Below are 27185 nucleotides of genomic sequence, written 5' to 3' on the forward strand. Positions count from 1 at the left end.
AGTTTTCACCTCCAATCATAGACCACGTGAATTTCCTGTTTCGAAGAGGACCACGCACTGAATTGCACAATCATCAAAATCCCGGGACAATGACTCAGTAGCTTGAAGCGGCCGACTTAGGGGGCTGCCCGGGCGGCAGTGTGATTTGGTCTCCTCCGCAGGGGCAGCGCAGTCTCACTGTGGAGCCGCTTCCTCGCCAGTCCACACGGCGCAGTGTACCTTTAAAAGGTTGAACTCGCCGGCCTACGGTCTGCGAGCAGCGGATTGCTTCCCCGCTCGGCTCAGCTGTGTGTACCCCCCAGCAGTGACATGGCATAGAGCCGCGGAGCTGTCAGCAGCAGCAGCAGCATCCTGCACCATGGACGCTCTCCGGCAGACGAGGCGGAGAGGAGCCTGCGCGGCGCTGGACACGATGATGCCCGTCTGGCTTTTACTGTGCGCGGTGTCAGGACTGAAGGCGGAGGACGGCGGTATGGAAGAACTTGCCACCGAGAAGGAGGCTGAGGAAAGTCACCGACAGGACAGCGTTAATTTGCTGACATTCATTCTACTGCTGACCTTAACCATCCTCACCATTTGGCTCTTCAAGCACAGACGGGTTCGTTTCCTTCACGAAACCGGGCTGGCAATGATTTACGGTGAGGCTTAGAGGTTATATGATGAATGCACAAACACACACAGACACACACACACACACACACACACACACACAGTCGCTCACTCTCCTTCACAACTAGCACCACCACCACCTCCCCGCAGGCTCTGCATGATTCGGGCTCCCTGGCGGTTGTGCAGCGGCTGCACAGGGGCGATGAGCTGGAAAACCTGAGGACAGTGAGATGATTTAAGTCTGAACAAATGCACTGACGCGCCTCCGCATTCCCACCAGCTCACACTGCTCCTAATTGGCTGGGCCGGTGCTAATTTCTAGAAGGTGCTTTGGGCTGCTCAACCTTGTCTACTCTCCACTAGGCTGCTGCATGTGCGGCTTTATCTCTGACTGCCTGGGAATCAGCAGCCTGCCATATGGGAAGGCACTAATGCAATGTCTGTGGTATCATAAATGAGATTACAGTGATCCTAATGTATTTTATATTGTTTTATCCCTAATGATACCACTGTAATATAAAAGACAAATTAGCCTATAGCCGAGCTGTTGTTACAGACTACTTGTAGAATATCCTCCTGAAATGCCTTATACAATCACTATCTTCTTTTTAATTTTAACTTGATGTAGCTTTGAATCTATCTTTGAAGTACAAAGTGCAGTTAATACAAGACTATACCAACATAATCATCACTCATCTGCAAGAAGGGAGATTTGGTGTTTGGTTGCTAAACGTTATAAAATGAAAGCTGAGTTTTTCCACGTTGATCAGTCTGGAGGTTTGTCATCAGCTGGGGTCCTGGTGTTCTTCTGTGCCAGTGAGTTTATTAGTAGAATCTACAGGGACATCCACACAAGCATGGGATGTTCACGGAACAGATTTGTGCAACGTAGATTTACTCTGCTGTTCTGGAGCGCCTGACCAAATGTGGAAGCAACACAGATCAGTCCGCTTTGCCTGCAGATAAATTTGGAGAGAAAACTCTTAAATCAACAAACCAAAGTCTGTGTTTATCATCTGAATTCATGATCAAATGACACAATCAGTCAGAAAGCACTGCCACAACGTGTGCCAGGCCAAGCTGTGCTAAACCGTTCCAGTAGTAATGCCTCAGAGCAACATGCAGAATTTAGTAGAACCACATCTGTACAGTGTTTTTCTTCATAGTTTATCAGAATGATCCCAGTGGGTCAGTGCTACGAGTGTCACTTATTAACCAAAGATCTCACACGAAAAAGACAGACTTTCATTTGTTTTTTTTATTATGCTTAAAAACAAACTGTTGTTTTATTTTCCAGCTTCACAAATACAGCCCATCAGCTCCAGCAGGGAGTCCTGACCTTGCAAAGACAAGAAAGTGAGAGTAATAATAGAGTTAATAATTACTATTTCCTGAGGTGGGAGCACAATTTCACTCAATGTGTTGTGCTTATGTGCACATACAGTATGTGTTTTATATGTATCAATAAGACAGGTTCAACTATTATATACAGTGAGGTGTCAGACTGACACTCCACTGTATGTCTGTCAGGTTCATAACCCTCACTTTAAATATATTGTTGTGGTGGAAACCCACTTCGTGTTTGATCAGACTGTTTATATTTGTTGGACTATGACCAATATGAAAGTGCTGCCAAGTGGAAACTTTGTCACGACACTCGGTATCTGTTTAAAGAGCAGCCTCCACAGAAAACCACATTGTTTCACTTGGTATATTCAGTTGGTTCCTGTGGCACAGAGAGATCAGCGATGCATATTAAAAGTCTGTGGTGTCAGTTTCAAAGGTTTTTCTGTGTCTTAGCAAATCTTAATTCCCCCCTTATGGTACTTCCCAGTCCAAAAGCATGAAATTCCCCACCAGCTGGAAAGAACCTTACATTTGTGACCTCTGTAATTTGAGGATGTTTTGCAAGGAGACACAAAAGACGGTTTAATGTTAAGGAGTCTATTGCCAGTTGCAAAACTGTCACTAATTGTGTCTGTATACATGTGTGTGTGGTTAAAGCCAAAGCCAGGGTGTGATGTATGTGGTTAACCCTCTGATAGGAGGAGAGAGTGCAGTGTCGGCAGCTTTGCTTTGCCATGTCTCCTGCAGATAACTGCTGTCTGATCAGAGGATTTATGTTCTCTAACTGCCTGCCTCATTCCTTTCTTCCTGGGTTTTTGCACTCCCCACAAGCTTCTGCTTACCATCTCCCCATTTTTCTTTCTTTGCTCTGCTGCTCTCTGTGTGTCACTTGCCTGATCCTGAGGGCTTGTAGAGCTGATCCACCTGGAAAATTATCTTGTGCTGAGAAATTCACGTGGTTAGCTCGGTGACATTTAGATTAGGGTAATTGTAGGTCCTCTGCTGCACATTAGCTGATTAATTAGAAAGGTTATACCCATGAAAAAAATTATACTCTCATCATCTCGCTTTTCTGATATTTTTTCCAGGTTTGCTTGTGGGTGTGATCCTGCGATACGGCATCCCTGCCACCAGCTACCACAACAAGACCCCGCCAAGCTGCTCGCTGAAGGAGGGGCCTGTTAGCACCCTGCTGCTTAATGTCAGTGGCAAGTTCTTTGAGTACACCCTCAAAGGGGAGATCAACTCCCGAGAGATTCACAATGTGGAGCAGAATGATATGCTGCGCAAGGTAACAGTCAGAAAACACATCAGCAGTTTAAACCGGCCTGTCAAATTTATCCTAATGATGCCTTCACTTTATTTCCCCTTCCAGGTGACATTTGACCCTGAAGTGTTTTTCAACATATTGCTGCCTCCTATTATCTTCCATGCCGGCTACAGTCTGAAGAAGGTGAGACGTGGCGTGTAAAGCTCAGGATTTGTGCCTATTTTGAGGCTGAATTTGTACGATACAACGTAACATGAGACAATGTTGGTGCAGGGCCAAGTGAATGTATCTGCTGCCACTAACTGCTGTCTCATTGGACAGATGCTGAGCTAAGAAAAGCTCCCATTGGCCAGGCTGTGAGAGCTTAAGGTGTTAGCTAAACATAAGTGGCACTTTTGAGGGGAAGTCCAGAGCAGATGTCTTTCATTTCCTTTTTGGCGTTTTTGCAGGCAAAGAGAAAAGGCTGACGCTGACAATACGGCCAGTTTCTGCATTTGATTGTTGTAGAACAACAGATTTGTTGTATTTTGGGGAATCCTATGCTGCTTTTCATCATTAATCCATAACCATATAGTGAGAGTTTCAAGAACAGCAGGTGGTACTTTTTATGCATGAGAATTGTGGGAAGTAGATCTCCAGCTCAGGTGCTTTAGTGTTTTGACCCTGAAATAATGGAGAGTCAGATGTGTTTAAACAGGTGGTGACATCTGATCCATGTTCTCATTGTGAGAGCATAACTCACACTTATCCAGTTAAACAGCGATGGATGATATCAAGGAGGAGTCAGGTGAATAAGAGGAAATGGCCTTGTGCTTGGCCACACTGCAGAGCGTCTTTATAAGGATGTGACCGTGGGTTATAGTGAAGTGGTGATTTGATTTTTAGCCATGCTAACAATGTGTCTCTAGGGATGGAAATCTCTTCGGTCCAGAGTGAAATATCTCAGCAGCTATTTCCATGTAATTTGGCACAAACATTCATGGTCCCCATAGAGGATGAATCCTGCTGACCCCTGACTGTTCTCTAAAGCCACCAGCAAGTCAAAGTTTCATTTTTTAAGACCAAAAACCTACAAAACTCATGACACTCCCATCAGCCTCAGGTGTCCTTGTGTTTCCTGCTAATTAGCAATGTTTATTTAGCATGCTAACATGCTAAACTAAAGATAGTGAACATTGTTATTATACCTGATAAACATCAGCGTGTTAGCGTTATCACTGTGAGCATGTTAGCAGTAGCTCAAAGAAGTACAGACAAACAACAAAAACAAAAAAAAACCCCCAAAAAACCACATTAGTTAACATTTTATTACAATGGACAATGATACAATACATAAGACGATCAAATTGTGTGTCAGTTAAATTTCCCGAACAGAAACCAACAGTACTTATTTGTTTTCCAAGATCTCTCCAGCTGTTTCACCACCACCCACAGTTTATTTTAATTTTTTTCCACCTGTGCATAGTTCCTCTATTTCCTTCCCGTTTGTGCTCTGTGTGCTCTCATCGACAGCACAATCAAAAATTGACTGTCTTTAGTATTCTTACTGACTGGTTTAAGATTGTGTCCCTTTCCCTGAATGAACACACAATATACTAACAACCTGCTTAGAAATATGATGTAGTGTGGACTTGGGATAAAGCTTTAGTCTAGTTAAATATAGTACTTTAGGGCTGCAATGATTAGTTTCATTATAGATTTATATATCAGTCCATAAAATATGATGTATTCTTTACTTTGTCCAGCCAACAGCCCAAAATCCAAAAGTGTTCAAATTACAGTGATTTAAGCAAATCCTTATATTTCAGATGATGGAACCAGTGCATGATTGATATAACTGAATTAACTGTAGCGCCATGTTCTGTTGATAAATCAATTAACTGATCAACTATTGACCAGTTGTACCAGTGTCAATATACTGATGTAATACACTGATAAATTGATTCTGTGCCAACACTTTTCTAGAAGAACAAGACTCCTCAAGTTGTTTTTTAATAAACTGTCAGTTTGGTTTGTAGCTCTTGGTAACGTTTGTATTGACAGGCTTTTTGTGTTTTTCTGGTGAAATTAGGATGCACAGTGGAATTTGCTGATCAACAGACCTCAGGAAATAGGAAGCAGGAGGTCATGTCAGCCTTAAAATTACACAATTGAGTCATGTGTTACAATGGGAGTTCGTTTTGATTCATTCTGATTAAAACTTTTAACAAATGCAGAAAGTGACGGAGAAAGATGCAGAGTGTGTGTTTGTGTCCACTCGGTTAATCTTGTGCTTTAGATCATTTTAACAAAACACAAAATTAGAACTGATATGCAAACGTCAGCATCATTAGCTGTGTGTCATCTAACTGAGCTGCCACAGAAAATCTGACATGTGTTTCTTCAACATAATCATCAGAGAATCTTTGCCCCATTCTTCACACTAATCACTCCTGACAGTCACTGAGGAAAAGGCACATTTCCTTCAGAAAGCCAAATCAGCATTTTAGTTTCTACGACTGCAGAGAGAGTTGAGAGGGGGTGGGGTGGGGGGGTCTCTCGTCGTGTTTAAAGGAGAGGCTTTTGTGTTTTGCTGCTTGTTTGTTTTCTAACCAGTCAAACAGCTGAATTTGTGTTTGTGTTTCTGGTCCTGTTAGACAGAGAATTACTCACCCACCCGTGGCTGTTACTGACCTCAGGCCTGTTTCAGACATTGGTTTTGTAAAATAAAACTAAAAAGTGGTCAGTTTGAGACTAGACTCTAGTTTCTGACAATGACAACAACGCTAACTTTGTACACTTCCTAAAGACTTTCCCTTTCCTTCCTCATTCTATTCCCCCTATTTCCTTTTCCAGAGACACTTCTTCAGGAACCTGGGCTCCATTATAACCTATGCGTTTCTGGGCACTGCCATATCATGTTTTGTTATTGGGTGAGCGTCCACTCTCTGTTTGTTAGGAATCAGTTTAAAATCAGGAGCTCAGTGGATATCAGTGTGATCACAGCCTTTTTTCTCTCCCCTCCGCCGACTCCAGGAATCTGATGTACGGTGTGGTCAAACTGATGCAAGTGGTCGGACAGCTGACCGACAAGTTCTACTACACTGACTGCCTTTTCTTTGGTGCCATCATCTCTGCCACAGACCCAGGTGAGGTGGTCACTCTCAGTCAGTTTAGAGAATAAAATGGAAGATGTCTGTGGATATGAATTTATATATGTTTGACAGATCTTTTTCCCAATTTTTTCTCTATGTTTCTGTAGTGACGGTGTTGGCCATCTTCAATGAGCTCCATGCAGACGGGGATCTCTACGCTCTGCTGTTTGGAGAGAGCGTCATGAACGACGCAGTTGCCATTGTGCTTTCCTCGTGAGTCACTTTTTTTTCCCCCTGCAAACGTCAACACTTTCCGTCCTGCTTTAGGCAAACATTTCTAACTGTGTAGTATTTGAGCCCCTTCTCCCTGCAGGGGTTAAAATTCAGTACTGAGGTGAGAGACAGAGCAGCACTGCTTTTGCGTCGCTCCTCCTCATGACAGACAGACGGCACTCTGCCTCCCTCTACTGGGACATCTCCAACCCCCTCCTACAACACATTCTTTAATGACAGTTATCTTATTCCATTATGATAGATATGAAAACAAATGAACAATTAAGATGTTTCCATAAATATAAGGAAGTAAATTGATTCAAAACACCATTTGAAATTTTGTAAATTCATAATAAGTATTTAACATAACAGCCGCCCCATGTTTTCTGTATTTCAGATCTATTGTTGCTTACCAGCCCAGTGGAGCAAACACACACATGTTCGATGCCTCAGCCTTCTTCAAGTCAGTGGGGGTTTTCCTGGGTATTTTCAGCGGCTCCTTCGTAATGGGTGCAGCCACAGGAGTCGTCACTGCTCTCATATCCTTCTTTGATGCAGGCTTTGAAATGAAATTACAAATATAAAAAGTATATTAATTTTCCAGATGGACTTGTTTCTTGGGGCAGCTCTTGTGTTATTGTGTCGTTCTTTAACTCCTCGACCTGCACGTCACCAAGTTCACCAAGCTGCACTGCTTCCCGCTTCTGGAGACGGCCCTCTTCTTCCTCATGTCCTGGAGCACCTTCCTGCTGGCCGAGGCCTGCGGCTTCACAGGTGAGCACGGCTGAGAGGGAAGTGGTTGCAATTTGGGATGTAAGGGCTTGATGTTTGTGGTCAGGCAGCCTGTAAAAAAACAAAACCAGTGTTGGCTGTCCCACCACACAGGAAAAGATGCCCGTCAAAAATGCCCCAAAAAATGAATTTTAGAGCAGGTCCTTGCAAAAAGAGTCACATTATAACAGATTTAAAAGCTGTGATCTTTGATCTTTTTTGCATCTGAGGAGCTTCTTCTGGTTCTTTTTTAATTTGATGAAACATTAAACAGTAAATCTGTATCAAAAGACCCTTTAATTATGAAATATTTTTTTAATTTTTAGTTTTTTTTAGAGTACAGTTTCATCTGCATTGACCTAGACAGAGTCTTTTAAATCCAAGCTCACTCACAAGTCTCTGATTGTGCTGAATGACATAATTATGGGGAGTTTAAACTGATGGTAAACCATCCACAGAGAATTGAATCTGTCTGTTATACAAATGAAATGTGACAGGGACTTAAATACAGATTACACAGTAGCAGATGTGCACAGATGAAATTAACAGATAATATATAATATAGTAGGGAAGCATTAAGAGGACTGAGAATCACTGGAGTGGCTGAATTGTGCCATTGTGAATCATAATTATACAGCCTAATTGTGCAGTGTAGTCTATATGATGGAGTCACTGTATTAACCCCCCTTTAATGTGTGTGTGTGTGTGTGTGTGTGTGTGTGTGTGTGTGTGTGTGTGTGTGTGTGTGTGTGTGTGTGTTGTTCTCCAGGCGTTGTGGCCGTGCTGTTCTGTGGCATCACGCAGGCTCACTACACCTACAACAACCTCTCTGAAGAGTCCACAAAGCGCACCAAGCAGGTAGCATCTGACCGCTCCCTGCACATATAGCCCCCCGTTTATTTTGAACCCCCTGATATTTTGAACCGGGAGCTTGGCCCCGGTGCCAGATGGCTCCATGATCAGCCTGCTGTGACCTTAATCGGGGCTGTCTGAGGACATCCCTCCTGACACGACTGTTTAGTTTCCCACAGGGGGTTCAGTCTTGAGGACAGGGTACAGATTAGCATGTAGGCGACACACAGAGTGACACATTTTGAATCAGAGTGTCCTGACAGACTCTCGTTATTCTGTTTTAAAGAACGCGTGGTGCACGACGAGGTTAAAGTACTTCGCTTAGATTAAACCAAAGATTCCAAGATTCATTTCAAGTCTTTTCTCCTTCCTAATGGTCTGGTTTGCATGTTCATTTGCCTCCACATCAGTGTGTCTCGTGCCTCCCGCTCAGAGCTACACAGATGCAGTGAGCTCTGTAATCATCATGGCGGCCAGAGCGTCTGCTGCTCTGTCAGCCGGGAAGAGAAGAAAAAACAACTCCCAAAGCTTTTCTCGATTCTGAGCGAATAGATGAGGCGTTTAGCTCACAGAACAGATGACTTTTTTTTTTTCAGTAATGCAGTGTGAGAGAACTTCTGTGAGTTTCTCTTTCTAAACCAGAACCTTTAAAGCATCTTCTTGTGGGTTTTTATTTTTACTCTTGCTGTGTATTCCTACATTTCTAAAGTGACACCATGGTGCATATTAAATGTTCCTTGCAGCTCTTTGAGGTCCTTCACTTCCTCGCTGAGAATTTCATCTTCTCCTACATGGGCTTGGCTCTGTTCACCTTCCAGAATCACATTTTCAGCCCCATTTTCATCATAGGGGCTTTTGTATCCTTTTGGTGCACAACAAGAATATATTTCTGTTTCCAGTTCAGACTATCAGCTCCACAGGACTAGATTATTCCACAGCTGCAGAAGTGGGCCACAGTTGATGACTTGCTGTGATGTCCCTGTAGACGGGCCATGGATGACCCCAGATGGATGTAGCTATTAAATCCAAAGTCAAAGTCCCCTGTGGTAAATTTTTGTGCTGTTTCTCTCCCCAAAACAATATCAGAAAGATTTTACTGCTTCACTATGAAGTTCACTTTTATGTATTACTTTGGTCAGGACACCCTAATCCCTGAATCTCACCAGCATTAAAGTGTTCAGTCAAAAATTTCTTGACCAGCCTGTCAGATCGCCATATTCATCGGAAGAGCTTTCAACATCTACCCACTCTCCTTCCTCCTCAACCTTGGTCGAAGGCACAAGATCAAGGGGAACTTCCAGCATATGATGATGTTTGCAGGTATGAAAGAAAGCCACACAAACTTTTGTGTCTCTCTCATCATGTTAGGCCGAATGTTATCACTTGATTTATTTATTTATTTTTGGGTGTGACCCTCTGCAGGTCTTCGAGGCGCGATGGCCTTTGCCTTGGCCATTCGAGATACAGCCACCTACGCCCGGCAGATGATGTTCACCACCACGCTGCTCATCGTCTTCTTCACTGTCTGGGTGTTTGGTGGTGGAACCACGCCCATGCTCTCCTGGCTACACATAAGGTGACATCACATTTTTGAGCCGTGGAAGAAAATGTGCCTCACATTTCAGCATGCCCTTTTACAATAAAAGTCCCCACAACTGAAACCTTTATGAAAGAAGAGATCCAAAAATCTTAAACATTAATAATTTTTCTTCTGATGTTAAAAAAAGCATTTCTTTCCAAAATGAATAACCATAATTAGTATTCTTTATTTTCATTTTTCCAATGAAACATCAGACATGTGTGTCTAAAAGATACAGAAAAAAGAGACATAACACAACATCAGTGTCTGACATTTATTTAGTGAAATCACTTCTTTATTTTCCACGCTGTCAAAAAAAGATGCATAAATGTGTTTTGAGATTTTATGTATCCTTACTGGAGTGAGATCAAATTTATGAGTGAATTAAAACTGCTTAAGTTAGAGACGTGGAAGCTAACTGGTGCCATAGCCTCAGCTAGCCTTAGTTGAAGCCAGAATTGAATTAAATAATGAATTAATTTGTAATTATTTATTAGAAACTAATTTAGTACTAAATTTGTCCTATGTGCTGGGACTGTCCAGAAGATGGAGCTAGAGCTCTCCACTGCTGCTGACTTTCCACCCCCCAGTTCTTTAATCCAGACATTTTCAGTAACTGGGATTTTAGCTGTACCTATAAATCCCAGCATTTTCCATGATAGGGAGTAGAATAGGTTATTTAAGATTGAACACCTGAACTCTTAAAATCAGTCCTGACACTGAATCCAGTCACACCAGCTCTTCATCACCAGGCTGTGACCGTGTTGTCTGTTCCCACCTGAGATGTAATGAGCAGCAGGGCTGGTGCTTTAGTGCTTTGCATGTGTTGCTATCTGTCTGTTTGGAGCCCAGCCTCACTTATTTTTATCTGACCATGATGCACTGGGAGCTTCTATTTGTCATGATAAAGCGGATTATGGGCTGGCGATGTGTGTGTGTGTGAGACAGAGTGAACAGCCTCTGTTTAATATGGGTAATGCCTCCTCGAACTGAGCAGAAACTATTGTGTTTGGTGGAGGTTTAGAGCACTGCCAAAATCTCCCCATGAACTCATCGCCATGGTTACTGAGACATGTGGTGCATGGCAGCCGGATATCAGTCGTGCTCCTCTGTGATCCTGGTATCATCCTCTGTATATGTGCATAAATTTACAAATTTTTACTCTTTTTGGGGAACACTTTGAAAGCCCTGAGGAGTGGTAGGACATCTTACTGCAGAGGACATTAAAAAGTATTATTCTGTGTCTGTTATTGAATATTATTCAGCATATTTTCATTTTAATGCTGAAGATTGAGATTGCAGGATGTGATTTAGTAATTTTGTGAAAATGAAGCAGCCGTGGTGAGGCAGCAGGATGATGAGCAGGATGTGATGGAGGACTAGAGCTGGGGCAGCAGACGTCTGGTGTGAGAGGAGACGCTGCTGGTTTCTGTTATCGGGTTTTGATGGATGGTCTGCAAGCAGGCAGGCGTGCACCGCTGAGAGAGAAAGACATCCTGCGTGCTCACATATGGTCAGGGAGGAGCGCCTAATGTCTCAGCTCCAATGTGGAAAATTTCTCATTTTGGTATTTGCTGAGTTTATTTCACATTTTTAATTTAGGTTGGGTTGTGGTAGAGCTTTACTGTATTAACTAGTAAAAGACACTTCTCTCAAGCTCTAGCACAATGGTTCTCAAATGTCAAGGATCCTTAAACTGGCACAAGTTAGACCAGGGTCCTGCATTTGATAAGATTTTTGCTTTTTAGATGTTTTATTACAGAAATGACACATTCAGTAATGTTATTTATAGATGGAACCTCCTCAAGGACCCCTGGGGGTGCCTGGGACCCACTTTGAGAACCATTGCTTTAGCAAACCTACATTTTCAAAAAATACTTGCAGTTGATAATTTGCGGTTTAAATATTTGAAATAGTTGAAATACTGATAGAAGCTGAAGTGGAAGTCATTCAGAATGGCAGATAAAATTGAAGTACCATAAGAAGTTGAAAGAAGTTTGAATGTCAGTTACAATTAAAGGGCTGAAGCAAGTAGAAGAACCCGAGCTTGGCTATGTGGCTTTAGCTATTCTGTTACTGAAGCTATAACTATAACCATTGTGGCTGTAACATTAGTACATGCAGTAGTTACACTGGCCTGACAGTGCATTGTAAATAGACGCTTTCACCAGGATTTGAACCCAGTATTTCTATCAGATACAACGGATGTGTTACCAACTTCACCACAACGCTCAGCCATACAAGTCATTCACACTGGCATGTATCCGAGGTTAGTTAGTATTACACATTAAAAGCACAGCCTTTCTAATAAAATACATAGCAGAATCACAACAACAGAAATACCCATAACCTCTGCTTGTTATCATACTATTGTGATGATTCAGAGAAGTTACCTTTAATGGCCACAATATACTTTACACTGCCACATTAGCAGGATTTTAAAGGTGCTATATGTAAGTTTCTGCAACTGCTACAGTGTTATGTTTACTAACCAGGTTTAGAAGAAACATTGTGAGTTCAACATCCAACTTCATTCCTCTAGTCACCAAGAGCTGTTTCCAGTGGCTGAAAGCAACCCTCTTGTTTTGCTTCTATTTCTGTCTTTTCTTCTACTGAAGTTAGCAGGCTAACCAGCTAGCCCCAGCTTGGTTAGTCTATCTCATCACTTTCCGATACCAAGTCACTGTAGTGTCCACGCTGCTCTGAAGAACTACCACTGCTCAGAGGGCGTATTATAACCTCCTGTCTTGCAAACACAACAATGGCTGAAGCTCTTGGAAGGTGACCATCACCACCACCTGCTCCTGGCAATGAACAGCGTTCAGTGGCAGAGAAAATTACATACAGCCCCTTTAATGACAGATAAGATCAAATACATTTATCATTAAATTGATTTGACTGTTAGTGTGGCAAAACTTACCTAATACATGTCTATCAATGAACTGATGAACTGACCGCCCATCCCCACAGTCATATACAGCGACTCACAGCACCGTCGGCTGCAGTCGGAGCCCGGCCCTGAGTCTGTAGTAGCTGTCAAATTACAATTAGTGAGAGACGTTTGAATTGCTTTTTTAAATACTAAGTACTTTAAGTACTGAAAGGTATTGAAATACAGACAGGGGTTTAAAATATGATTACCAGCGGGCGTTGTAGTGGCAGATACAACGGAGGTACTGAAAGCTGACGATTCAGTTGAAGCTGAAGCGCTAAGAGGATATGAAATCATCAGGGTGTGATAAACCGAGATGGAAGTGTGAGGCGAAGTGTTGTTGAATGTTGATGTTATGATGATTTCTTGATGGCGTGATGGTTTCTTTTAGCTAATTTGAATACTGTCTTTGAAAGAGAACTGTAGTTGTGTGCGTTTACAAGGCATGCAACCTTTTCTTTTTCTGAGTAGAATCCAAAAGTGTCTTGTCTGATGTCAAAGAGCCCTCTGTGTTCAAGGATGGAATTTAGAAACATGAACACTGTGGCTTCCTTCCTCCTGTTGCGTAATACAATTTCACCCAAAAGCCATCACTGTCTGTCTGTTACTTTTGTCCTTTCTCATTGGCTGCTTCCACATAATCAAAAAAGACGGGAGAGTTTGTTTTGTGCTGTTATTGACATGTAAGTGCAGAAAGAAGAAAGAAGAGTTGTTGCTGTTTTATCCATTTATTTTAATGTGTTTGCCTGAATATCTGCTGATCCTCTGTCCAAGTCCGGGGATTAGTCCATGTTCCCAAAACAGAGGATCATACATTACCAAGACTGTTGCCAATTACTGTTTTTAAAACACTGAGTCATTGGTCTCTGTTAAACTCTCATTTATGCTCAGTCCTCCATTTAACTAACACTGACTGAAACACACCTTTCTGATCCTCATGATATTCCCTTTTATCCACTGTGTAATTTTCACACGCAATCAAATTTGATTCTTGGAAAAATGACTTGTAATCCTCATCTGTATCTAATGATAAGATCAGATGTTAAAGTTCAGAGATTTGTGGTCAGCTATAAGACCACCTCATACTTGCTCTTTACCTTTAATGTGCTTCATACTGAGTATATGTGTTTATGATGTGACAGCGTTGGGGACAGCAAAGCGTTGCAGGAACAGCGACGTCTACATGGAAAGTGGGAGTACTTCAGGTGCTGTATCAGAATGTGTGCGAACTCTCTGACAGTTAGTGGTGTTGGGAAAGCATGCAGTTGCTTCAGATGGGAATCTTTTGTTTCACGGTTTACTTCTGTTTTTTGGTGAAGGGGAACATTTTCATCCTATGAAGGGCTGTGGAAAAACTGAGACTCAGAAGCATTTGAAATAGTTTTCAGTGCCTTAAATTGGATGTTTCAGAATAAATACGTGTCACAGGTCTGGCACCATCAGGTTCTTTATTCAAAGCTTTCTCTGGGTGACCTGTTTATTTTGTTGTGTCTCTGTCGACTGTCCTCACATTTTTAAAACAGGGGTGTGAAGAACAAACTCGGTCACTGTGTTCCCCAGAAGCAGCTCAACAATGTGTAAACTGATCTGAAGCATGTGCAAAAGAGGAAGGTGATGAGCAGAAAGAGAGCTGCCTGTGTTTTGTTTTACTCTGTTCAGGATTGCATGTGTTCCCTAGAAGACAGAAACCCTGCTAAAGACATTGCTTGTGAGGAATATTTGATGGATTTAAGGAGAGGAGAGGATGTTTTCAGGATTAGGATTAAAGGTTAGTGGGTAAACTGAGGTCAGTGGAGTTCTCTCTTATATAAGTATGTGTGTATATTAACACATGTGGCCCGCCTATAGTGTTTCTCATCAGAGGAAATGTGTTCAAGACTGTGCTTCCCCCTTCTGCCCCAACCCCCAGCACTTATGTTTTATAATCTCAGGTCCATTCCTCACAGATCCTTCCTGATGCAGTGCCTGGCAGGGCCTGTACCTCTTTGTTTTTGCAGGTCCTCTGACCTCTGTGCAAACTCCACCTCCTGAGGATCCTCTCTGCGTGTGTGTGTGAAGTCCTCACAACTTCAAAAGGCTGTTTGAGGATTAAGATTTGGTTTTAGGGCTCAGGTCAGAATCAGGTTAGGGTTAGGCATTTATTTAATGGTGGTTAAATTTAGGGTAAGTTAATGCATTACATCAGTGAGTGTCAACTAATGTAAGCATGTGTATTTGTGTGTGTGTGTGTGTGTGCGTGTGTGTGTGCGTGTGTGTGTGCGTGTGCGTGTGTGTGTGCGTGTGTGTGTGTGTGTGTGTGTGTGCATTTTGATAGAGGAATAAGGCAGTTGGACATTTGTAGCCTGCTCCTTTTCATGCTGCTAGAAAAAAAAGCTGTTACTCAGTCAGAGGGGCTATTTCCTCCACGTGTTAGTCATGGAAAATTCTAAAGATAACTACACACATCAGTCAAACCCCCCCACTGTGCAGTGTCAGTTGTAGTATCAGATGTAACCATGATAGGCAGCTACATTGGCGTCTGTCCACAAGGATTAGACTCAACTGCTCTGCAGCTTATGCGAATTAAAAGTGCCCCTTTAAAATCTGCCTGTGTTCAGTTTAATCCTTCTCTGTTGGTAAGAGACTCCAGGGGTAAATTATTTATGTCCAAGTATGAAGACTGAAAATATGCAACTTCAATGGAACAATTTGATATATGAGAATATGCTCTGTTTTCAAATTAAGAGTTATATGAGAGGATTGACACCACTCTCATGTCTCTGTGATGCTAATGTCAACATCTGGTTAACTAATGTTTCACACAAAGACTGGAAATGGAGGGAAACAGCTGGGAAGTGACCACACCTAGCTAAGAAATAATCTATACTATATATAATAACCCACTGTAATTTCAAAAATTGTTTTTACATTTTGGTTGTTGTACAGATTCAACAAAAATGTTAATAAGTGAGAGTTTGTGATTCTGAAAGGCAGATTCTTTTTTTTTTTTTTTTTTACCTTCAGGCTAGCTGTTTCCAGTCGATATGCTAAGCTAAGCTAACCAGCTGCAGCTGTAGCTTCACATCAACAAATAGTGGCATTGATTTTCTCATCTAACTCTGCAAGAAAGTGAAAAAGTGAAATGACAAACTCTTCCTTTATGGTAATGTGGTATACACTAAAAAAAGTCCCTCAAACAAAATTGACCCATTTTGGGCTAAGATAGCACAGGCGCTGCTGTACCAGTATCCCTGGGTAAAAAAAACTAAACAATCAAACCCAGGTCCTGGGTTTTGACACAGTGTTAGTGCTATTTTTAAATTTTACTGCTGGGTTGTATACCTAGACTAAAATATGGTATATTTGTGAACTTTTATAATCTACTTTAGTTCTATTGATACATACATGAACATAACTTAAATTTGTCACCGATTGTTATGTATGATATTTGCATCCTTTGCAGTTTTGAATCACATTGTTTTGTACAACTAAAATAAATTTGTGACAGTGAGGTAAAACTTGAGCTTTCTGTGTTTGACACTTCGTCAAACTCTCCCAACGTCTTGGGTTTTATTGGTGCTCAGATGTTTTTTTTTATTCACATGTTCAGGGTAAAATTAACCCAGTACTATGTCAGTGCCACAGTATATTGACCCACAATGGATCGATTTTGAAAATGCAGCATGTGTGTGATGCTAAGCACAGACACACATGGCTAGTTCAATCACATGATGATTTTTTTTAGTTCTTGCAAACTGAACTCTCTCTGTTACGGGGTCAAGAGTGACTTGGTGGTCATTTTCTGTATAGATAAAACATAATTTGTTGTTGAGGTCTGGTTTTGTGTTGTGGGTAAAAAGTTATTTCATATCTCTCCTTCATTTCTTTGACACTATTACACAAAGTGTGTAACATCTTTGTTTCACAGTGTCTGTATTGGGTTAGATTTTTCAGCCACTGAAAGATTTAGCAAATTGACACTTTGATGTGTTGGTTTTCAAAGTGACTTCCGATACATGGCCTAGCCACAATCGGGGCACATCTGCATTCTGTAGGTGGAGCATAAAAAGACACAGGACTCCTCTTTGTGTGTTCACTTTGACTAGTCTGTGTCAAAGAGAACAGTCTACAAAATCATGACCAAATCCAACCTGAAAAAACCTGTAAAAGTCGGGAAATTACAGACTGTACAGCAGTGGCTGACAAATACTGCAAATACTGACTCTCCACATGTATCACAGCGTGTGCACTAATTTGGTTACTTCAGAGTTAAACTGCATATTTACGAGTTGTTTATATATTTTTTACTACTTTCTTCCTGTGTTGTAGGGTTGGTGTGGACCCAGACCAGGACCTGCAGCCCTGTGGAGACAGCTTCCAGGTCTTACAGGGGGTGAGGATCCCACTCAGATGTACACAGTTATTATTTATGTAGTCAGTGCCACTCTCGCTGCTCTCGCTGTTCTGCTTCTGCAGTTTTGTGGTGATGTGGAGCAGAGTCAGCAGGTCTGAAGACATGTAAATGTTTCAGTTATTTTTGAAGAGGAAAGGGGGTGAATTTCCTGAACAAGACTGTGGGAACAGAATAGCTCCATTAGTTGTGGTGTCCACTGTGCTTTGACTGTCTGTGATTTTTCACTTATGATTAATCTTTAAGCTGCATCCCACTGTCCGGTGTATTTTGATATTAACAGACCAATGTGAGCCTGAGATTACGGCGGTGGGAGGTAGTGGGAAGCAGGATGTGCTGTTAGTAGCTACAGTGATCTGATTGTCATAGACTTATAACATTATTTAATCATTTCAAGTACTTCTCAGTCTTGTGGGCGGCAGCACTCTCTTCCTCATTTTGGCATGACTTAGTTAGCTTTATTTGATTGTTGATGATGTTGATGATCATATGCCAGGGTTTTTCAGTTTAGTTAAATGTACACACAAATTGAACACAATTCAATCAAAACAATCAATGAACTTTAAATTTGAGTAAATGTATAAACTATTTTAGTCAGATTGACTGCTGGACTCATTTCTGAAAATGGCAATACCTTTAAATCTGAATTGTGAGAGTATTTGGCAAGGTTTTATCTCACAAGTAGAATATTTTAAGGTTTGATAATCTGATTTGCCAGATTTGCAAGTTATACAGACAGAGAGTAAACATGTGGTCCTCTAGTACAAGGCTTATGATTATCACTGCCATACCAACAGTATCCACTTTCATTAGCAAGAAACTAACCAAAAATGCACACATTACCTACAGTCACTTGTAATACCTGATTGTACAACAGTGACAGAAGAGTAAGATGTAAAACACAACAACATCAGTAACAATTCTGTTGCCTCATTATATACAGGAAGTCTTTCATACGCACCTACTTCATGTTACTGTGTCATATGATCATAGTGCTGATCATATGATGCAGTTATATTATATAGCTGACCATGATTTGAACTTCATGTGGCTTATAATTCAAAATAAAATCTCATTTAAACTGAAGTGAATTGCTTCATCTGAAATGAACAAATCATTCCTAACTAAGATTTCAGAACCTGATAACTTCATGTTAGCTTGCATTAGTTAAAATGCATTTGAAGAACTGGCTACAGGGTCTCATGGATCCATATGTTTATGCAACAGATCTAGAAGATGAGAGGATGATTGTTTTTTTCTTGTGTTTCTCCAGGATGGCCCTCAGGCTGAAGGACAGAGTAAAACCAAACAGGAGAGCGCGTGGCTCTTCAGACTGTGGTACACCTTTGATCACAAGTATCCTTTCTGTGCCCTGCTTCACAGGACCAAAGAAAAGCATGTGTTTCATTTGAATGTTTGAACCCGCACAGCTCATCAGGTGCAATATCCAGTCCGGATAATTGTCTGGGGGCTATTTTCTCTTAGTACACTGTGTAAGTCATCAACGTGAGACACACAGTTGATGTCATTATTGGATCATCCTTACGGGATCAGATTAAGATACATGAATCCATAAATGGTTTGCAGTCTCTGCTTAGTCTGGCTACAAAAACAGATTTCAGTAAATGTGTTTAGCAGCTCATCCTCCCATTTCCTCCCTACGTTCCTCTCTGCCAAACAGTTGCCTCCCCAGGTGGTTGATTGTGTAGCTGCTTTTAACCGGAGCAGCTGTGTTTGACAGTGGAGGCTTTCTCCCTGGTGACACGTGCACGCTGAAGTGAGCAGGGTGGATTTCTCTCACGCTCCGGCACCGCAGAGCACTGAGATTAACATACATGACGCAGGGCTTTGATGCGTGGAGTTTAGTGACTTTACATATATCTGGGCAGCAGACTGTGCAACTGCCGGCTGATTTCAACAACTAAGTTTGATTTGTGTTCCATCGTACACGTCCTGACAGGGAGCAGACGGCCTCCTCCCAAAGGGACTTGTGCCCTGACCAGTTGAACATGGCACTGGGTTTGCCCAGAGTGCAATACAGCCTGACTAATTACAAACAAGAGGTACAGGAGCCTGCTGGTTCACTCTCTGCTGCTCCGCTGCCAACCATCACAAAATGACTTTACCCTCACTGCTGCTCACAGATTCCCGTGCAGATTTAAACTCCAAATATATCCTACTTGCAAACATCCCCCACATTATTAAGCCATAATTCATCATTTGGAATGTGTTGTTGTTGGGTTACTGCAGGAGGAGAAGGAAGCTTGTAGAAAATGACTGGCTGTGAGGTCTGTTTTTGTTACAGCTAGTTTACATTGTTTTATGTGGGAATGCACTTGTGTAAGCAGTGTTTGATCAGATATTTGGTTACCACTGTCAAATAAGTAACCCTGATACATGGTTAAAACGCTATAGCTAATAAATAATGTATTAATGGTTTATAGACCAGCCATTAATGTGAACTAAATGTGGGTTCCCAGGCTAATGAAAATCCTCCCTCTGCATGACATCTGTTTTGTCTTTTTAGCTAACTCCTTGGATCAGCACTTATGGAAAATGGCTATAGGACATCTGGATCAGTCTATTTATAAACAGCTTATTAACATTTACAACCGCAGACCTGTTAGATTACCCCTTTTATTAATGATCATTGAGCAAGACTCTTTATTGAGCCATGAAATAATAAACGTTAGCAAATCATTAATAAAGGAAAATGGCTCTAATTTTTGCATAAAACATAAATTCTGTAGTTGCACATTTTAATGAAATATTTGGTTCTACTAATCAAATAAATAAAGTCTGCACTTGCAAATTTTCAGCTGTTAATAAACTGATTTTGGTCAGATGGTTAGATGCCCTGCCACTTCCTCACAAGGTAGATGATCAGTTGTTCCATTGGAGGCGTCTCTCTAATGAAGTAAAGAGCTTGCTAAAAAGACAAAGTAACCTTTTCACAATCTGGAAACCCAAACGTTGTTCTCATAAAAGGTTTCTAAATGATCCATCAAGCATTAGTAAATTAGTTAATGGTTAAGAAAGGTGCCTTATCAGAAGGTAGTAAAGTTATGGAATATGAACTCTATTCAACCAGCCTTTTCTCAGAGTTAATAAGTGCTGAGCCCTGCAGGTCATTCTCCTTAACAGCTATCCAGTTACCTGAAGCCGATCCTGACACACAGTGGGCCGCCTCTCACCTCCACTCTGCCAAGCTACTGTGGGCCACTGGCGAGCTGTCTGACCAGCCCCCGGGCGTACGAGGTCAGTGTCCACATGCACTTTCCAAACAGTGGCCGTGCAGCAAACAAACAGTGACACTCCTACATGAACCAGTGGTCTGTGAGAAATCCATGTTCACACTGCAGAAACTGTGGAAAGTCTCTTCACTGAACATTGTCGTAAAGAATAGTCATAAAAAGAAGGTGGAAAGACACTTATTGGCTTCCTCCATGAGAGTCAGATGAGAAAACTGATACCACTTTTGTGTCTGTGTGCTAAATATATAGCTAGCAGCTGGTTAGCCTGGCTATGTTCAAAATTAAAAACACCTGTCTATAATCACCTCTAAAACTCTTATTAATCAACATGGTATATATTGTTTGTTTCATTCATACAAAAACTGTAGTGAATGTGTTTTTTCTGCTGTAAGAGTATGACACAGTTTGTTCCAGACAATGATATTAAGATGTAAGTGGTCTCAGATATTTGGACACCTAAGACTAAAAAAGCTAAATTTGAGATGTTTTTCAAATTAGCTATAACCAAAGCGTTCTGTAAAATGACTATAAAAGTGCTACTTTTTCTTTCCTTTCTTACATTCAAACCTGAGGTTGGTGCCTCAGGAAGGCTCTCTGTGAATACTGAAGGTTTTTCTCTTAGGAGAATTGTGATATCGTCAAAATATTCTCAATGCCTGCCAGTAAACACACAAAGCGCTGAGGCCTTCAGCGAGGAAGAAAATGGATGGTCAAGAAGCCTTTTTACATTCAGAGGGCAGCACAAAAGGCCCTTTTCAGCCCCATCTCCATGATGATCACTGTTCTGCTCTGATATTTTAAACACAGGAGCAGGCATTGAGGGGACGGTCACACTTGGATTCCCTCTGTCAAATTCTCCTTTTCATTTAATGTAAAATACTTTCACATAGAGGCTTTTTGCCATTATACTCTCCTTTCACAGTAACTCACAGAGCCTATCACAGGGGGGTTACTAACTCTAAATTGCATTTCCTTACTGCAAAGTAGATTGATTGTCTCTCATTTAAATTTAATTCTCCATGAGTTCTGTCGTAGGTTCTGCAGCTGTAAATGTTTTCCCCTGGTGTTGTGTTGCTGTTGGTTTGCCAGCCAAGGGCTGCCTGCCAGACGAGCTATGAATTTAGATGGCTGTTCATATTATCTAGGCTGTCCAGTGCTCTCTGTTGCCAAGTGGGGAGAGACAGGATTAAAGAAAGCTCCGTGGCTGGTTCCTCTTGATCTGCTCCTCTGGTTATGGATATCATAAAAATGTGGAGGGAATAAAATGCCCCCAAGATTTTTGTTTCCCATTGACCTCAAATTGTAAAACATTTAAAGTGTGGTTATAGATGTAGTGCCCTGGCTACTTTTGAAAAGATAGTACTACAGACTAATTTTTATGGATAAGGCTGGTGATATTCTATGTTTTTCTTACTGTTAACACAGCTACAGAAAGAGGCCAACAATGTGTTAGTCCATCCCTCAATACTTTCTAACTTCCTCTGTAAATATAGTTCTTGCTGAAGACAAATCTTCAAACAATAGATAACAGATATATATATATACTTATTTTCTAAAAAGGGAAAATAATTTCCTAAAACATCTGATCACTGTAGTTTTCATAAATCCTTACTCAAACAAGAGTAAATAGTACCTTTGCTGGGAACTATTTTCACCTGTGGATTAATACACATTTGGTGCTCAAGTGGGTATTGTAGCAGGACAGTGTACTGTATATGGAGTTTGACACAAAATAAGCTATTTCAGGCTTTGGATACAAAGTTAATTATTTTCATAGACATGCTGTTTCCCCTTTTCTCTTTTCCCCTCGTTTTCTTCATTTTATTAAACTGCTTTTATTGTTACCGTAAAAATAATTTATTGTAACTTATTCTTAAATAAGAGTTCTGTCACTATTTTAATTGGCTAGTAACCATGCCCTTTTTAACAACATAAAATGCCTGATGGATTCAAATGGAGGCTGTTTTCACTATTTCTCCTCCCAGACTATTGTCTGAGAGAAGGGTTGTGGGGTTATGTAATTTTTTTGTTTTTTGATCCGTTGATCTGAGTAATCCTGCGGTGACCCAACGTTAACTCATCCTGTTCTCCCCCGGGACATGGAAGGACTATTGATTGTCAGTTGGTCAATTAGAGCTGTGAGAACCTCGTGCTGCAGTTCACTGTGGGGTTGGTTTTCATGTCATTGTGCAGCCTGTGGTTTTCTGTGTTTTTTGTTTCATCTGCACTTTAATCCGGTTGCTGCAGTGCAGGCCACTAAGTGAAAGTCTCCTCCCTTCCCCTCTGTAAATCCATAGTGTCCCTTATGAGCCTTTTGCACTGTTAAAGTCAGTGTGTCATCTGTTCCCACCACATGTACCCACACTGTGTGTCCTGCATCTGTGTGTGTCACTCCCACGTGTAACCCATCCCTCCCCTCATGTTCCACTGTGGGTGTGTTTTCAGAACCACGAGCAGCTGAGGGACCACGACTCTGACTTCATCCATAACGACGGCGACCTGACCTACACTTTCGGTGACACTGCCATCACAGCCAACGGCGCGTCTGGCGGCGGGGGGGATGGTGCTGGAGGGTCAGGCTGGAGCGCGAACGGAAAGAGGAGTGGCAGCACCTCAGAGGAGGCGCTGGAGCGTGAGCTGGACTCCCGTGAGCAAGAGCTGCTGAGCCGTGGCACACGCCTGGTTTTCCCCATTGAGGATAATGTCTGACCCTCCCCTCCTCCCCGCCTGTGCCGTCGACCTTCCTGACCTGACCCCCAGACCGCCTCGCCCCCAGCTCTCTCCAGGTCCTGCGGGCAGAGCGTCCAGTCCTTCAGAGATACGACAAAGTGGAGATATGGGAGTAGATAAGAGGGGAGGGTTCAGAGCGACTCTGAGCTCCCTCCAGGCCTGGGAATAGAGCTCAAGGATCATTTCATCCTCATTACAGAGATGGAGTTTTACTCTCCAGGAGACGTGTGTCCTCAAGAGCGTCAGAAGAGAAATTCTCAGTGCTGTTATACTGTGATCCATTTTCCTCTGCATAAACAAGGGGGAAAGCTTTATGCAGGATGTGGGGATGAAGTATCCCCACGCAAGATTGAATCTGCACTTTTAAACATGTGACATTTTGTGTGTTCAGTGGAAAAGAGGTAGAAAAATGAAATATTGCCTGGCAGCACTCTCTCATCATCCGATCTCACAGGTCATCACAATACATCAGAAAATGACCCCCCCCCCTCCCCCCATGCAGATGCTGCAACGAGGCTCCACAAACCAAACGTTAATAGTTCGTAGTTCAAACAGGAGTTGCTCTGGTAAATGCATTCCATTGATCCAGTGCAGCGTTTGGTGTGTTCGTGAACATTTCCTTTGTTTCACACAGAGAAGCATCTGTGTGTAGGATGTGATATGTGAGGAGCACAGAAAGGGACTGCGCTGCCTTCTCAGCCGCCACAGCCTGTCATGGGTGAGGTAACAGGAATGGAGAATGTGAGCATGTAAATAGCTACAATGCCGAGCTTTGTTCCCCTTTTTAGTGGGACTGCTCCTTTCAGTGCTTGACCTCACATGATTGTTACAAACAGCATCTGTGTCTTGTCTTTGAGTTAGCCTGGATCTTTTTTTTTTTTTTTTTTTTTTTTATGTAGTTGACTGTTAGTCACAACAATAACATGAAAAAGGAATGAAAGTGTTTTGATGCTAGTTTTCTTGTTTCTTATGAAAGGATGCAGATTTCCCTGAACTTTTAAAATACAATACGCTCTAATACAGTTGAAGAGCAATTTCAACATGATAAAATAAAAAACAGGGTGTCATCATAATTTTGAATCCTTTGCAAAAATGATATTATTTTGTCTACTGACTTTTAAAAGATTTTAAATGAACAGATGCATCCAGTAACATTGGGCTGGAAATTATTTTCATTTACAATTAATCTGCCAATGATTTTTGTTATCAACTGATTCAATATGTAGTCAAGTTTATAAGTAAGAAAGAAAATAGAGAAAAATGTCTATCACAGAGGCTAAGGTGACTTTTTTCTGACCAACAGTGCAAATCCCCCAAAACATTAATTTGCTCATCATTTATTACAAGGAACAGCATCAAAGTCTTTCACTGCAGAAGCTGGAACTAGCGGATGTTTGATATTTTGCTTGAAAAAAAAAGGAAATTATTCATTTTAATTAATTTCACTAATAACTGACTGACTAATCAGTACATTTTTGAATCATTTCAGCTTTGCACTAAAACTAAATTTAGTAAGAGGTATGATAACATGGTTGCACAGGTGGCACTGAGTCCATAGAAAGACAGCCAACAGGTTCTTCAGGCTCTGCCTTGAACAAGATTTTACCTGTCAGCATTAGACTGTAGTGTTCAGATTTCCAGACGGATGCCAAACACTGACAACCAGAGATTAGAAGTGAAAGTGCTTGCAGATAATTTCACCAAGCAGTACTCACCCTTTACCCTCAGCTACAGTATGTATACTCATAAACATTAGTAGTGTCTGTGGGCTGTTTCCCCATAAATATATTAACCTCATATGCTGTTGTAAGTGTTGGAACATAAACAGAATGATGAGGTGAGTTAGTCTCATAAATCACTAAGTGTAATTTATGTTTTTGTGAACCTTGTGTCTCCCCTGTTGTTCCTGGGTTTGCAGTTACATGTATTAACAGACATAAATTCCTAATTTGTCCTATTTTTGTTTAAAGCTTTACTTTTTTTAAACACAAAGTTAGAACTAATTTTAGATACCACTATGTTAAAGCAATAGTTTGACATTATGGGAAATCGGCTTCATAAGCTTTGCATGTTCTTCAAATAAGTTTGTTTTCTAGCAGACAGATAAAAAAATGAATGCCACTTTACTACCGGTCTGTTAAACATGAGGATCCAACCAGTAGCTGGTTAGCTTAGCTTAGCACAGAGACTGGAAAGACCTTCGAACTGAGCCAAGCTAGCTCTTTCTCCCTGTTTCTAGTTGTTATGCTAAGCTAAGCTAACCAGCTATTGCTGTAGTTTCATATTTACCATACAGACATGAGGGTGGTATCATTCTCCTCATCTATCTCTCTGCCACATGAACTAATGAGTGATTTCCCACAATGTCAAACTCTTTCTTTAAACTGATGCAGCTCTCTCGCTGCACATAAATATTGGTAACAGAGAAACTTCTCTGAGCGTAACCATTTTCTGAAACTGCAGTCCACTCATAATAAATGGGAACAAATGTTGTTCTTCTTCACGGTAAAATCATGAACCCCCTGGACTTTTTGCTTTGCTAACAAATTAAAGTCTGTTGTCTCAACATTCGATTCTTGTGTTTACAGCAGGTGTGTTACATCCACTATAGCATACAGTGTGACCTCACTCTGCCTGTGGCCCAGTTCCTGAAACATACACACAGCAGTTTTAAATGAGATCACTGGTTTAAGGCTGTGAACTCCTGTCTGCAAATCCTCCATGAGAGACAGTGGCTTTGGATGTCCGGACTTCACTCACTGCAGCAAACCACTGAACCTTATTCTATTACTGCAGGTTGATTTGCAAAACTCCACGAGATCTTTAGTTATGTTTAACTATGTGTGCTGCATCAGTTACTCTTTGGTGACCTTGTGAGCACATTTCCTCTGTGTTTGAAGTAGACATTTGTTCAGAGCTGTACCCGGGACCTTTAGGCAGGTGGAGCAGCTGCTCGAACCAACTACTCGCTGTGGGAGTAGGAGGAGGTTTTACAGTCTAACACATTCTGTGTTCACTTTACCATGTCTAGACATCTGAACCGCTCTCTGCTTTAAATTCACCACACAGCACGTGTCGCCTTTTGTTTTCTTGTTCGACTGTACACGGCGGCTGCTGCATTTATGTATGAATACACAAGGCCAGGTGTGAAAGGCATGATTGTGCAAGTTGAATCTAAGGCTGTCACACGAAAGGAGAAACCCCATATAAGTTTTATGACTCTCTGAGGTCACCAAGAGGAAGTGAATCTACTTATGTAAGCTGTTGTCAAGCTCTGGGTCATTTTAAACTTAGCTGGAGTGAGAAGTAATTTGAAGCTGTGCTCAGCTTGTCTTTATTAAGGGCACTAAAAGAATCACTTGTTCACCATTTTGTCTCAGCAAACCGCTGGTGTTAGACGTACACTCACCCCATCTCCTCTGTGACATGGACAGGTAACACTCTGTATACAATATAACCTACAGCAGATATTATAGTGTCTCTGAATGTGAAAACACACAAAACTGTGATTTTTTTCCTGCTGTATTGACTAATATAAGAAACAAACAAAAAAAAAAAAACAACTTGCAATTGTCATCATGTCCAGGACAAACTGTTTTGCTTTGAGACGTGGGAGCACCGTATGGACGGCAACAACACAGACGAGTTTGACACTTTACCTCAAGCAGAGGACACTGGTGGGACTCTTATATAACCTTTATGTGCACTCTCTCTCTCTCACTGTTGTGCTGTCAGTTGTCTTGCTGGCTATATTTACATGCTCTCTGTACCTGAGAAATATGAGATGTAGCTCAATTGTCAATATGTGGACCTGTTGTTTCTAGTAGCAGCTGGCTGCCAGGATCTACCTGCCATGGTTTGCATGTCAACATGTTAATAAAAACTTGTCAAATTATGAGTCAACTAGTTGTTTTGATCCTTTTGTTTTGGTCTGTGAAGCTGCCAAAGGAAGTTGTCTACTTCTTAATTTCTTCTGTGCCTCTTCTGCTTACCTGTAACCTGTGCTTCATGCACCATTAATACATTTATATCTGCACGATTTCATGCAGCTTCCTGGATTTCCATCAAATTTGAATACAATTACAAGCCTTTCCCAGAAACACA

The 27185-nt window shown here is 41.5% G+C and overlaps 1 protein-coding gene across 2 annotated transcripts; it reads left to right on the top strand.

The window, feature by feature from the left end:
* The first annotated feature begins 68 nt into the window (after window positions 1-68).
* slc9a7 (solute carrier family 9 member 7) lies at window positions 69-26984 on the top strand. 2 transcript variants are annotated; one of them, XM_071487093.1, is made up of 16 exons: window positions 69-638; window positions 3045-3247; window positions 3332-3409; window positions 6062-6138; window positions 6242-6354; window positions 6468-6573; window positions 6971-7112; window positions 7242-7347; window positions 8114-8202; window positions 8940-9053; window positions 9405-9516; window positions 9619-9772; window positions 17016-17079; window positions 18371-18453; window positions 20250-20355; window positions 22797-26984. In XM_071487093.1, exons 1-16 carry the CDS (start codon window positions 359-361, stop codon window positions 23058-23060), a joined length of 2091 nt encoding a protein of 696 aa, XP_071343194.1. In that variant the 5' UTR covers window positions 69-358; the 3' UTR covers window positions 23061-26984. The 2 variants fall into 2 exon arrangements, with proteins under 2 accessions (XP_071343194.1, XP_071343195.1); XM_071487094.1 differs by having other exon boundaries at window positions 225-638; window positions 6971-7117; window positions 7247-7347.
* The last annotated feature ends 201 nt before the right edge of the window (window positions 26985-27185 follow it).

The sequence above is a fragment of the Trachinotus anak genome, unplaced genomic scaffold (assembly GCF_046630095.1).
Source record: "Trachinotus anak isolate AG129_WGS33_773 ecotype Australia unplaced genomic scaffold, CSIRO_AGI_Tana_v1 ptg000010l, whole genome shotgun sequence".
NCBI classification, from domain to species: Eukaryota; Metazoa; Chordata; class Actinopteri; order Carangiformes; family Carangidae; genus Trachinotus; species Trachinotus anak.

What these genes read in the sequence shown, in the direction of transcription:
- slc9a7 (XM_071487093.1), top strand. Translation starts at nt 359, where the DNA reads ATGGACGCTCTCCGGCAGACGAGGCGGAGAGGAGCCTGCGCGGCGCTG. An exon ending in CGAGGCCTGCGGCTTCACAG is followed by an intron (nt 7,348 to 8,113) that starts GTGAGCACGGCT and finishes GTTGTTCTCCAG; the next exon opens with GCGTTGTGGCCGTGCTGTTC. An exon ending in GCTTCCAGGTCTTACAGGGG is followed by an intron (nt 17,080 to 18,370) that starts GTGAGGATCCCA and finishes GTGTTTCTCCAG; the next exon opens with GATGGCCCTCAGGCTGAAGG.